Source organism: Ursus maritimus, unplaced genomic scaffold (genome assembly GCF_017311325.1).
Source record: "Ursus maritimus isolate PB19 unplaced genomic scaffold, ASM1731132v1 scaffold_1, whole genome shotgun sequence".
Taxonomy (NCBI): domain Eukaryota; kingdom Metazoa; phylum Chordata; class Mammalia; order Carnivora; family Ursidae; genus Ursus; species Ursus maritimus.
Window position 1 is genome coordinate 24,693,105 of NW_024423343.1, and position 14,536 is coordinate 24,707,640.

General features: G+C 34.2%; 1 protein-coding gene across 1 annotated transcript in view; it reads left to right on the top strand.

Annotated features, from left to right (window-relative positions):
- Window positions 1–14,536, top strand: part of ERBB4 (erb-b2 receptor tyrosine kinase 4) — a 666,536-nt gene that overhangs the window by 422,087 nt on the left and 229,913 nt on the right. The window contains exons 15-16 of the mRNA XM_008687562.2: window positions 2,244–2,398; window positions 9,289–9,333. Coding sequence (XP_008685784.2) covers window positions 2,244–2,398; window positions 9,289–9,333 — 200 coding nt within the window. The remainder of the gene's footprint in view (window positions 1–2,243; window positions 2,399–9,288; window positions 9,334–14,536) is intronic.

The following is a 14,536-nucleotide window of genomic DNA, read 5'->3' on the forward strand; positions in this document are numbered from 1 at the left end:
AAGAGAACTGGATACTGGTGAATAGTAGCATTGTCTCCCACAGGAGTTACCAGAGAAAATCATCAATTGTCACTGAGGAAATAAAAATGTAATATTTCTATCACAATGTAGCTTATCCTTTAGCTTTCTGGGTATACAATTGAGTCCAAGGGTAGCTTAAAATCAGAGATAAGGAACAATATTGCCTTCACCTCTGTTTTTTATCATTGCATTTATCAGTTCATTCACTGAACTTAGGTTCTTAAAATCTTTGGGAATATAATGATAGAAGAGTAAGCATTAGACACACGTATTTCTTTAAATCTTTTTATTATGGAAATGAGTTGGAGAATCGGTACATTTCATTTCTTTTGAGATTTGTCAGGATGTTTTTTAGTTATGTCAACTTAGAACAGTAGGTTTTGTATCATGATAATACAGTCAATTAGGAAAGAGATGCTTAAAAACAAGGAAACATACAAAAAATCTTTTTGAAGTATACTTAAACATTAAATATGATTTTAATTTTAGTTTCATAATATTTTGTGTCTTCTGATTTTACCTGGATATTATTTTACATCAGAAGAATTTTGTAGAGGGGCGCCTGGGTGGCGCAGTCGTTAAGTGTCTGCCTTCGGCTCAGGGCGTGATCCCAGTGTTCTGGGATCCAGCCCCACATCAGGCTCCTCCGCTGGGAGCCTGCTTCTTCCTCTCCCACTCCCCCTGCCTGTGTTCCCTCTCTCGCTGGCTGTCTCTATCTCTGTCAGATAAATAAATTTAAAAAAAAAATCTTTAAAAAAATTTTGTAGAAAAATAATTCCCAATTTCTAATTTTGAGTGTAACTGCCTAATTTACTCATAGTTAGTTTTTATTCTTGTGTTCTGCAAGAAGACGTCAGCATGTCTCTTGTCTTGTACAATAAGTCATGCCACTGAGCATACTTGCACAGTAAATGATTTTGTATAATAGATGGCATTACGTGCCTAAGTACCCATGAGCAGGTGTTAAAATTGGAAGCATGTGAAGTATTCTTTTTTGGTAGGAAATAAGAAGTTGCCAATAGCAAACTCTTCAGGTTGAATGGGGATTAGGTTTCATAGGATAATTTTCTTTTAGCTCTAAGCCTCACATCAAAATAGTGAAATAGACAGGTACTTGATTGAACCTCACCAGTCCCAGAATTTCCTGAAATCTCCTCCTAATTTTTTTCTTTATGCCACTCTTCTTCATTAGCAACCTCAATCTTTAAATTTTAAAATATTGTATTTATTGATTGCCTGATGTCTTATATCACCAACTTACAATGTCTTACTGCTTTTGGATTAACATTTGTAGATTAACATTTGTAGAGAGAAGTAATGCACTCTAGTGATGGATGCTCCCTGCCTAATACATGGCTCTGCCTAATGTTTGCTTGTTGTTGACTCCCAAATTCACAATTTATAATTATAGACCAAATAAAGTTAATTATCTCCCTCTATACTTACTATATCTCATTTATCTAAATTGTGTTTAATGTGAACTGTCATAATTGTTGAACAATGTGGACATACAGCTTTTGGGGAGAAATAGGTCAGGGAAAGAAGTTCCAGAAAGTAGTCAAAGAAAAGAGGAACCTAAGACAATATGACAATATTAAATGACATTTAAACATATTTGTATATTATTATTGTTTATTAACATTCTACATATTAGAAAATGATTGTATATTATAAACATAAATATACAAAGTGAGTTATTTCTATTTAAATTTATTATGCTCATATTTTTATCATCTTTATTATTGGATAAGTTTCTCCATATAATTTTATTTGGCATGCATCTACTTTATTATTGTGGGCTTTTGATATTTCTTCACCAGAATGTGTCTTTATTGTGCTGTCAGTATTGAACTGTGATTTACTAAAATCCCTATTAATAGACATGTGAGTTTTAGCATTATCACAAGCTGATTTGAGATGGAGAGTAATCTAGAAATTAAATTTGATTTGCCTAAATTGACCAATTCCTAATAATTCAACCATAGTAAATTTTAAAATTTGTTGTTCAAGTAATCATAGACAACCAAAGGAGAGTTTACATCTCACTTTTACATTGAAAAGCTGCAATAGTGGCATCCCCATTTGTAGTTTTGAAAATGCTCTCCAATTCCCTAGGGGAAGACTGGCCACTCCATGAAGTCTCAGGAATGAAACCACACAAATACCAGAGGAAACAGCATCCATTTTTCTTTCTCCTTTGTGTTTTCTTTTTCACACTTCAGGGACCTGACAACTGCACAAAGTGCTCCCATTTTAAAGATGGTCCGAACTGTGTGGAAAAATGTCCAGATGGCCTACAGGGGGCAAACAGTTTCATTTTCAAGTATGCTGATCAGGATCGGGAGTGCCACCCATGCCATCCAAACTGCACCCAAGGGTAAGCATCCTTGCTGGCCAAGGACTCCATCACACAAGTATCTTTACCCTTGACACAGTCTACTAAATATATGCTATTCTCATATAAAACTCTATTCATCTTTATATTAACATGTTGGTTTGAAGAAGAATACTTTCTAAGAAAATGGTTTATTCAGTCAAATGTATACCCTCTCAAATATTTCTGTTAAACATTTACCTAAAAGTATTCTATTGACACCTTTTTGAAGCTGGTGGCAGGTACAATTTGTATGGAGCGTAGAAATTCTTCCAAATTTTACTTGATATTGAAGATATCTTAGAAAAGACAAGATAGTCATCAGACTTTTGAGATTTGTGCTTAATAAATCTTTAACAGAAGTTCACTGTTTATGTTTCTTTGTTCGTCCAAGCAGCTGAAGGTGAGGATAGCCCTCTTTGCTAAATGCTGCTTTGAATTACTCCTTCAACAAAATATAAGCAAAATAATGTTGACAGGAAAAAAAAAAAGGTGGAGGGGGAGAATTTAGTGATATGTGTATCAATAAAATCACAAATGCATTTTGTGAAAGTAATTTTATGGCAGGTTAACCTATCACCTAGAATTTCTTTGACCAGTATAGAACAACTCAAAGATGGATACATAGTTTTCTATTGTTTCAAAAGGATGCATTATAAAATGAATAATAATTAGATTAGTTTTGATAGTGATAACAGCTGAAAGACAAAGACATTACAGAAAGAAGAAAAAGTGCTGAACTGAGGAATGTCATTCATCTAAGAAATCCCAACACCTAATTTTTGTAAAAGATAGCAAATCTATTTTAGTAAGGGCTTTTCTTTTTCTTTCCTCCAGAAGGTGACTAATTTCAGACTTGAGAACAATTTAACATACTCTATCCTCCTTCTGTCCATAAATCCTCTTCTCCCTTATGAGTGCCTACACACATGTGCACACACCCACGTACAGAGACAGACACTTGTTGAGAATCATCTCGGGTACTTTATATCTGGCAGGAAAGTATGAGATTCCATAAAGAGATTTTCTGCCAGATTAAGAGCTAGCTGCTAGGGGATATTGAAGAAGTTAAGCAAGCAACATCATTTTCTGCCAAGAGGACATCAATTTGCAGATGCTGCTACAATTTCCTGCAGGTCAAGAAATCAGCTTAAGTCACTCTGTGAAGTGGCAGATCCTCAAAAGGTAAAGTAATATTCTGCCATTCAAATTCAAATGCAGCTTGGAAGAGCTAATGCCAACTCATTGGTTTACACATAAGCACATTGACTGAGGATACTGAAATAGTCACATAGACACTTTGCTTCAAGGAAACTAGAAGGAATAAACTTCTCCCCTTGCGAGTTTTTGGCGCACTTGGGTTAAGAGTATTTCATGAAGAAACAACTGGTACCCCTGGAGCAGAAGAGTCAGCAACAGAAAGAGAAAATTTTGCCCGCTAAAATAATCATCCACAGGAGGGTTTTATTGTTTTGCAGCTAAAATTAAACCAGTAAATTATTCAATATAATGTTGATGTCAACAGCTGTTGCCATTCAAAATGAGACCTTTTGCTATTTTTGCAAATCTAATTACAAGGAAGCCATTAGGGAAATGAAAGTGAGAACACAGAGCCATAGTCTGGGTGTGTGGCTGGTGTGTCTTCCTCTCAGCCCTTTTAAATCATGATTGTGTAATAAAAGAACATATATAGAGTGGGGGAAAGTAGAAGTAGGGACAATGAAGAGATCAATTTACCACAGCAACAAAAGCCAGATGTCAGATAAAAAGGGAGGATGAAGGTATAAAGGGAACAAATCTGACCAGATGATGTAGGAACTTCCAAGTAAATAGAAAAATGTCTCTAAATCCACTGTTGCAGAATGACGGTGAGACAGAATTTGAATGTTGTATTCCCTGGCATCTTCCAAGTTAAATGAATTCTGGGAAGACTGATTTAGTCCTGAAGGATTTTTGTACTTGTTTTCATTTAGCCTCCTGCATCCTTTTCCTAATATCCTCCATATTGTCCAAGTTCACTCACTTTATGAAAGTTTTGTGGTCCTAAACCCAGAATTCCTGAATTCCGGAATCCCACTCTACATTACTGCTGTGCCCCACTGTGCCTTGAGATCCTTTAGTGAAGCAATGAGGTGCGCTGTGCAGTTAGTCCCTACTCTTCAAATTGCATGTAGAGATAGGATCTTTACCTAGAAAGATCACAGGGACAATGGAGATGATGAAACAAATGACTATTTTTACTCCTAAACACATGTACTAATTGACCTATGGGTGAGTGTGAGCTCACCATGCCAACCCCACTTTGGAAAACAGATTTTCTTTTATATGTCGATATTATGTCAGCTAGATAATTCAAGAACCAAGTTAATGGAAATAGTCTCTCAAGTCACAATTTTTTTTTAGAAGGAAAGTTCTTACTTTGAATACTGTTCAATGATTTTCTGAAAATAAAATTATGTGTGTAATACCTTAAAAGCACTTTTATTACTCTGAAAGTACATTAAATATATTGGCTCTAATAAGTTCTTTAGATACTTTTAAAATGGGTTATGCATTTACTACCTATCAGGAGAGTCTAATTTTGCGGGGGTGGTGTTTGCGGGGAGGGGGGCGTCAGTTAACATTGTCTCTTTTTGCCTTGACTAGCGGACTTTTATTTTGGCAGCCTTTTCTCATTTCATTCATTCTTCAACTTTGCATCAGATATAATGATAGCTAAGTTCAGAAATGATTAGGACATAGCTCTTGACCGCTAGTGAGTCGTGGTTCAGTGAGTTTTCATTCTTAGAATTCATCTCTCTCCATTGGAGACCCTTCCCCATATTTTGAAATGATGAGCAAGCATTTAAAACTTAGGAATGATCTTCACATTTGAAATTAGCAAGACAGAAGTTTTTAAAAAGGACCTGTGAACTAAATTTAGTAGGTAATTAAATTGCTATAAGGGCAGTTACTATGGTTTCTACACTAACATTTTTGAGTCCATGATAAATACCAATTTAATTTTGGTTTTGGACTGGGCTATTTATTTTTAATAAGGCATCTTTAAAATTTTTCATTGAATATTTTTGTTAAAATTAGAATCATGGTTTCATATTATTAAGTTCCCTATATGCCTTAATCTTTCTTCTCAACCCTTTTTATATTTTTTAATTTATATAGTTAAAATTTTTTCACTGATAGAAGGAAAGAAGAGTTGCTTGTGAAATTATTGTCTATACCCTTTTAATTGAAATTTTAAAATATTCCCCCATTTTCATTTCAAAATTTGAAGGAGATTTTGTTAAAATATCTCAACTATGTTAGATATATGGGTACATCGAAGCACTTATAAGTCAGTAAGTAGTGGCAAATGTTCAATGCATCTCGGTGTTCAGAATTCCAGATATTTTTATATTGACATGTTATAGTTTCTGATCTTCCTGTAAAGTTTTTACTTTGTATCACTAATTTTGTAGAGAGTTGCATTATTCCTTATCCTTTTTTGATCTCATATTTAGGATTTTGACTCTTCAAAAGTTTAATGTTTCCATTATTCTGTGATCTTGCTGAATCAATATAAATTGCATGTGCTACTTAGTTGCTTAAATAAAGTCCAAAGAGTTTAAAGAGAGTACACATCTTTAAATATACAGTGACTTGTATTTAGAAAAGATGGGTCTGCTTCAGTCATACCCTTCTTTGTCTTCCATTTTTTCTTTCATCTTCAGCTTGTAAATATGTTTAAATCTCAAATATCCTACACAATCCACTCAACAAATTTTCCTGACCCCACATCCTGCCCCTCACTACTCACCTCCCTTTTCCCTTGCCTCTATTTTCGTATGTCCAATTTGCTTCTCGACTCACAGCAACCGAAATTCTGGTGACCTCAACAATGACAACTAAAATGCTCTCAGTAGTTCTTATTTGATGAGACAACTCTTTGCATTTGACATTAACAATTACCCCATTTCCTGAAGGTCTCTCTTGATTTGGCTCCCATGATGTTGCAATTACTTGATTTTACCCAATTATATTTTCTCATGCTTCTAACATAGGAGCTCATCTTAGGTCATTTAGTGGTTATTGGAGTTCCTTGGGTTTCAGTCTCAGGCTGTGCTTTTCTCACATTATAGATCCTTCTTCAGCTATCTTATCCACTTACAATTTCAACTTTCGCCCGTATGCTGTTTCAAAATTGCACATTATACTGGTACATTCATGCCCCACCAACACAGGCCCCTCTTTCCAGCTGGCGAGGAACATTTCTTACCCAAATGTAGGACAACCACACTAGAGACATACTATAGATCCATAAAACTGAAGGTATCAACCCTTCCTCCTCCAACACACACACAAGGAAGGGTGTCCCTCCTCTGCATTCTCTCACTGATGGTACTACTGTTCTCATAGATGAACATTTGAGTCATATTTAATTCCTCTGACCCTTCCTCTTCTGTCATCAAATTAGCCATCAGCCTCTCTTTTTCCCTCCATACTTTTCAAGGTATTTCTTGAATCCGGCCCCCTGCCTCTATCCTAGTTGCCATTTCCCAGGTTTAATCCTTTTTCATATCTTACATAGACTAACACACTCTCTGTGCCAGAGTAATCTACCTGGATCCCACCTGACTAGCCTTTACAGGACAAAGGTCCATGTAAAACACAAATGTAGCAAATCCATTACTTCTTAAAAACCCTGCAGCGATTCTCCATTAAGTTTGCCCTGCCCCTGAGCAAATAGCCTTCAAATTCTGGCTCCTGTCTAATGATCTCGCTTTTTTTCCCTTTCCCTTTCACCTCATGTTTTGTTCCCTGACTATTCAGTATTATGTACACTCTACATTTCCTCAGGTCTGTGCTTTTATTCCTGCTGTTCCTTACCCCTTAGAAATCACTGCTACTCCAAACTTGGTTCTCAGCACCCTGAACTTCAGCTTCCTGTCTTCTCCATGAGGATTACCATGAATTTCTGAAACCAAGCGGCCCTCTGCTATGCTCTCCTAAGCCCCTCTTTCATGGCTCTTATTATATTTATCACATTATACAATATACATCTGGTTATGCATCTGTCTCCTTCATTAAATTGTGAGCTCATTAAGAGTAAGAAAAGTGTCTAATTCATCTTTTTTTCCCCCTCCAGCACCTAGAAGAGTAGCAACACTTAGTAGGCATGCAAACAGTTTTTTTTTAGTGGATGAATAAAGAACTTTCATTATTCATACTTTCCCCTCAAGTTGAATTTCACTTTCAAAAATTTTTATCTTTCAAAGGTTTTTATAAAGACACAAATTGCAAACTAATCATAGCTTTTCAATTTATTTCTACTTGGAAATAAGAAGTAAACTATTAATTTTACAAAATGGCAATACTGCATAAAAAAGCGTTTTGAAGAAGACATAATCAGAACCTAGAAAAAATTAAGTTCTTCAGAATAAAATAAAAAGAAAACAGTATAAGACAATTTGGAAACATTTTTAGTAGTTACTTTTCCCATTTTAAGAAATGGTTTTGGTTATGGATTATAACACCAATTCAATGCTATGTACTATATATTTTTATCTTTTATTTCTTATTTGCTTTTTTAAAAGACTTTTTTCATGATGTATTCTCCATATTTCTGTATATTAAATTTTTTCTGGCCTGTTCAAAACCAATCCTCAAAAAGAAAACATCTTTCTACCTAGCAGTAATATTATAACAGATATTGGTGAAACAAGGAAACAGTGACTTAATTATCATTATACATAGTTATATTAGTTCACCAATGTTGAGAGTTATCTAAAGATATAGTGGGAAGTCTGGCCTTATACACAAGCACCTTATTACTTCATTATATGGTGATTTTAACTTCAGTTTCTTTTTCAGTTTTAGAAATTAGAGTTTGGGAAAAATTGTGATCAGCAGAATTAGACAGTTCTATAAATCATAGATGTAGAGGGAATCTTGATAATGCACTGGAGCTAAATGTACTTGATGAGAAAGGAGAGAACGAAATACAATATAAGTACATTGGAAGATGGGAAAAGCAGCATTTCCATAATACTTCAAAATGCAATTCTAGGGACTGTATGTCAGGATTTTGTGTACTTATATGATTCCACTTAAATGTTGATCTCAGTGAATTCTTTACTTACCTGGTTCTCAGTGTGTTCATTTCCTTGGAGAGTATTTATTTGTTATTGTTTCAGTTAAATATGATGGCAGTTTAAAAACCTATTTCTGTTTGCCTGTTATGGCACTGCTCTTTTAAAAAAGAGTGTCAAGATAAACTGCAGTATGGTGAAACCAGTTAATTTGCTTTTTAAATGAATTCATGTTTACAGATAAGTATGTTTTAAAAACAGTCACAGCCAAGGAATGAAATAATGTGATTATGTAAAGTATCCCTAAGAATAGCATTAAAGCATGTTAACTCATTTTCTGCCATAATCAATCTTTAATGAGTATTAACATCAGGTTATTATTTTATATTGAATAGCTCGTTTCTTTTTTTATTGATTTTAGTTTTTACTTAAGCTTAAGTCCTCTTAGAAGAAAGAGTATACATGAAACCAATTATAGCCTTTGAAATATCAAGTTATTCAGCAGGACATATACTCATGAATGATGCAAATGAATTGAAAGTATTAGAAGTGAGTTATATGGGTTTGGAAGTTATCCACAGAAACAGGGTACAATTTCCGTTACTGTGGACAGGTTTCTTTGCATTCCACGAGGGTGGTATTTACAACTTATTTCTCTGTATCCATCAAGCAATCATCTTCTCACTGGCTTTAATTTCAGAGTGTTCCAAAATTGTCTAAAAACTATTATTAAGAATTTGAAACAATCGTGTTTATCTTACTGAGTCTTAAAAAAAATGACTAATTTTTCTTTCCTTGTATTTTTTAAATTTGGATCTTCTGCAGGTGCATAGGCTCAAGTATTGAAGACTGCATCGGCCTGATGGATAGGTACTTGGTGTGCTTGCTTCCCATGTTCTTCCTCCAAGGCTCCTTGTGTGAGCACTGGTGCATGTGTGTGCATGCCACTGTGAATGGAGAATGATGTTTTCTGTTCTGTAATTGCCTGCAGGTGTAGCGGTCCCACTAGTCATGACTGCATTTATTACCCTTGGACGGGCCATTCCACTTTACCACAACATGCTAGGTAACATCTACCATGTTTCCATTTTGTCACTCAAATCCTTTCCAAATTATCATGGATAAAAAATACTAACCAGTTGGGTGAAATTTATGATATGTTAAATTAGGGAGTTATAAAACAGGCATATAACACTACTTTTCAAGCCACATTCCTTATCTCCTCTTTCTTTATTCATTATAATTTTAGAATCCAAATTAGTAGTGTCATTGAATTTTAACTTTGTACAATTTAAACAGGATTTTGATTTATTAATCTAGAACTTTAATAGAATATTTTTATTAATTTTGTAGATTATAGCAAAAAGAAATATTTTTAAAGTTGATCTGTTTTTGTAAGATGTTTCTTGTTTAATTTGATTCATTTTCTGATTTTATGTTATTTTGAGCTGGTTGGTATAGTCTCTGGGCATCAGAATTACCAGAGACTAAAGGCACTATAGAAAATACTTTGTGCACGTAAAAGTACAAGTTGGAATTTAAAGAACAAAATCTATAACTCGGATTCATACAAAAACCTATGCATGAATGTTTATAGTGGCTTTATTCAAAATCACCAAATCTGGAAACTACTCAAATGTTCTTCAATTGTGATATATCCATACATTATAATGCTATTCAGGAATAGAAAGAAAGAAACTAATGACATTTGCAAAACATGGATGGATCTCAAATGCATTATGCTAAGTGAAAGAAACTAGAATTGAAAGAATACAAACAATATGATTCCATTTGTATGGCATTCTGGAAAAGGCAAAACTATAGGAATAAGAAATTGGGCAGTGTTGCCAGCGGCAGTGTTGCCAGGTATGTGAGGGAATTTGGGGGAATGATGGAATTGTTCTATATCTTGACAGTGATGATGGGTACACTAATGTATGTACTTGTCAAATAAAGTTCAGTACATTAAAAAAGGATGAATTTTACTGTCTATAATCTATATCTCAATAAGTATGACTTTTAAAATATATTTAGGAAAAGAGTAATTTTACAATGTTATGTAGAAAGATTGTTTGCTTTCTTTTTTAAAAAAAGATCTTATTTACTTATTTAAGACAGAAAGAGCACAAGTGGGGGAGGGGTAGAGGAAGAGGAGGAGGGAGAGAGAATCTCAAGCAAACTCCCCTCTGAGGATGAAGCCCAATTCAGGGCTGAGACCATGATCTGAGCAGAAGGCAGACGCTGAACTGACTGAGCCACCCACGCGCCCCCTGTTTGTTTTCTGTATAAAACAAATTAATTGTATCTTTTGGAAGAGAGAAAGTAGTGCTAAATTACAAACAGCAGAATGACAGCTTGGGATGAAGTATTCCTTTTTGATGTAAATTTTTTATTCAAATTTAACATACATAGTGTAGAAGTACCCAAATATAGGTATAAAACTCAGTGACTTTCTAAATGAAACATTTATGTAATCATCAGCCAGATCAAGAGCTAGAATAGTACCAGAGATGGAAATACTCTTGTGCCCCATTCCAAGGGCAACCATTGTCCTGAATGCTAACGCCAGTTTGCCTGTTTTTGAACTTTATATACATTGAATCATACATATGTATTCTTTGTATCTGGTCTCTTTTGCTAAATATTATAATTACGAGGCTCATCTGTGTCATTAAACTTAGTCATATTTTTTCATTTATATGATATTTCACCTTTAAAATTTTTTAGAACTATCAAATAAGTGAAATCTCTTATTAACAAGTTATTTAATTAAATTCTTTTTAGAAAGGATGCTGTAGAAGTAAATGATTATACAACAGTGGCACTTTGGCACTTGGGATCAATTCAGACTAGTTAATACAGTTATTTAGAACAAGGTTTAAATTATGGAAAAAATCAGCAAAAGAGAGAGAAAGAGAAAGAAAGACAAAGAGAGTGCCTCAGGCCCAAAGTTCAGTTTTATAAACCAAGATCCATTTTAGGTTGTTCCTATATTTATGAAATAATTTTCCTGTTTGAGACTTTAGTTGAGTCACTGTAATATCGTTTGGAAGAGTGTTTCCACGTTTGATTCAATGACTTTCTTATAATTATTCCAGCCAACTAATGAGAGGCAATATAATGTAGTGATAAGTGTGCTGTCTTTGGAATCTGATTTTCTAGATTCAAAGCAAGGCTCTATCATGTTTAGATGTGTAACCTTGGGTAAGTTCCTTCAATTATCTGAACCTTACTTTCTCCATGTATAAAACAGAAATCTTAGTATAGTTTATAAATTAGTTGTGAGGATTTGTTGAGTCCATAGAATAGTGCCTTGCTCCGATAAATTACCCAGTAAATGTTGTGATTTATTATTTTGCTATATATAACAAGGATTTTAAATGTTGGTAATGGGGGAACATAACTCCCAGAGGGAGGGGGAAAATCTCTCAAAGTCACTCAGGGAAGTTTCATGTGAACTTCTACCCCTTATGGTGGGTCCCTTGATGGAAGGGAGGATATTTCTTTCTTCACCTTAAGAATCACTGCCCTAAAGAGGGCCACTAGTATGGACAGCAGCAGGTCATAGGCAGAGGCATATGCAGAGAAAAAGACAGAGGTGAAATCACTTGTGGTTTTCAATGCTCAAAATCATAGCGTATCTTATTGTAGATTTAATATTTCCAACATTTAAACAAAAGTAGTTTGGGAATTTTCAATCCTATTACTTGCCTAGGTTCTCAGGCCATTCCCTATAGTCTCAGACTAACACCTAATTCAGATTAGCTTTGTCATAAATATGTAACCATGTCTGGTAACGGAGTATAGATAGTACAATTCAGCCCATCATTCTTCCGAAAAATCACCTGTAAGCCCTTGNACAGGGAAAGAGAGAAGTTTTTGAATTTGAAAGCCTGGGTTCAAGTATTTGCACTACTACCATGTTTCTTATCTGTAAAATGGGGATGATAACGGTGATTTTTAAAATGGAAATTCTTATAACTCATATGATTGGTATGAAGATTAAATGTACAGGAGCTAATATCTAGTATATATGTTCATTGGTGGTAGTCACGTGTCTAGGTGAAATATTGAAAGCATAATCTTTTTGAAAATCTCATGAGGTTATATTCTACAGGTATCTTACATATCAGTAGGGCATAAATCCAGTAGTTTAGTGACTACAAAATTGACATATCAAAATTTCTCAGGTTTTAAGTGTTTAAATTTTATATCACACTTCTAAGAGAAAGATTTTTAAAAATTGGTAGTAGGGAGCTAATTGTTCCTTTTAGAAATGCTGGATATCTTTAATTAATAACTCCTTTGAACTTAAATTTAAAGCAGTATGACTCTCTCCTTCAGTTTTGTTGACTTGTCAGAATTAGTTGACTTGTCACAAGCTATTTATAAGGCAGTTTGGAATCTACATGAAAGATTTAGCTTGGACACCTTGGAAAAGTGTTTATGAGCATGGAGCATTTTGTTATGAATTGGATGAGAAGGGAAAGTAACAAGTAACTTTTTTTTTCAGATTCTTATTATTGCGGTAAATCCTTAGCTCTCTGAAATGTGGTAGGTACACATTTAATTGAAAGCAGGGGACTAGTCTAGCAATATTTCAGTTAATTTTCTGTTTTTAACTTCTGTGATAGTTTTTTAAAGCTTCTGTCTTAATTGATTGAAGTAAATCTTACATAATAGGGGGATAAGACACCTGGGCGAAAATAACTGTTTTAAGTTTCGTGAACCATGTTTTAACTGGGAGATTACCCAAATGCCTAGTTTTCTTTTAGTCACAGAAAATTGCATCAAGCATGTCAATGTGGCCATTTCGAAATATTTAGAATTCATACTCCCTACTGCCCCATTATGTTGTATTCTGTTTCCTAAACCAGCAGGAAAAAAGATTGAAGATTTAAATGAAAACAGGTGAAATGTTTCCAATCTTGATCGACTTTCATTTTCTAAGCAGTGTTATTCTTTCCCAAGCCTGCAATTTGTGAATTGGGTTTCCACACTCCATTTACCTTACAGGCTGCTGCTGGAATTTCTTCCAGGAAGATTGGATAGGATAGAAAAGATTTTTTTTTTCCTGTACTCTCCTAGAATATGAAAATAATACTTGAATTTCAGAACTTCTCCATACTTCCCTTATCTGAATTAAATGCCTTAAAATTAGCATTTACTTTTGATGTTCTCCCTTTTCTATCAAGAATCTTTTGAAGAAATATGTTCAGCAAGTTTTAATTTATTAGTCTTTTTTATGCTATTTATTTGAGCTTGCACACAAGCTATTTTCATATAGATTGTGACAGAACAAAGTATTAGATTCTATTCTATTTTAGTTTCTTTGTCAAATATATATCCAAAGCTTTTTATAATCTTAGTCTCTCCTCCATCAGGGCCCACGTTTGTTCATCTTGATAAGCAAAGGCTCTGTTGGCAAAGCATTTCTTTGTATTAGTTAGCAATTGAAAATGTAAACTAGTAATTCTTTTTTGAATTTGTGATGGAAATTATGAAAACTACTGGATAACTGTTCAAAAACTTTTATCTGGCTATTTGCTCCAATTCAATTATTCTAGACGCTTCACAATATGAAATAGGTAACTGAAATCAGCTTAATTCTCTAAATCTCATTTGGGCAGATATTTGAAACGTTTTCTATTCCTGTCACATTCTAATGCCTGCATCACACTTTTATTTTATGGTATAGTGGTTATTACCTAAGAGGTCACATAACAGTTTATCCTTTAGCAGTGTGACCCATGTGTGATATATGAGAGAGATGATGTGATATTCTTGGCACCACTTGCACAAATGGAACAATCTTTTTTCTTTGTTTGTTTTGCCCTCAAGGAACTTAGTTCATAACTTATGTCCATATCAAATGGTCAAAACAGCCCATAGATGGTTTCCTTAAATGAGTGGTAGTTGTGTTATGGTCCTTAAGTCCAATAAATACAAGTACTCAGGCTTTTTATTGTAAGTCTATCCTCAGTCCACCACATTCTGTATATTAAATTTACTTTTGAATTTAAGAGAGTTCAAAGAGGTGAAGGAGAGTGCGTGAGTTTCTTCTTTTCCAACT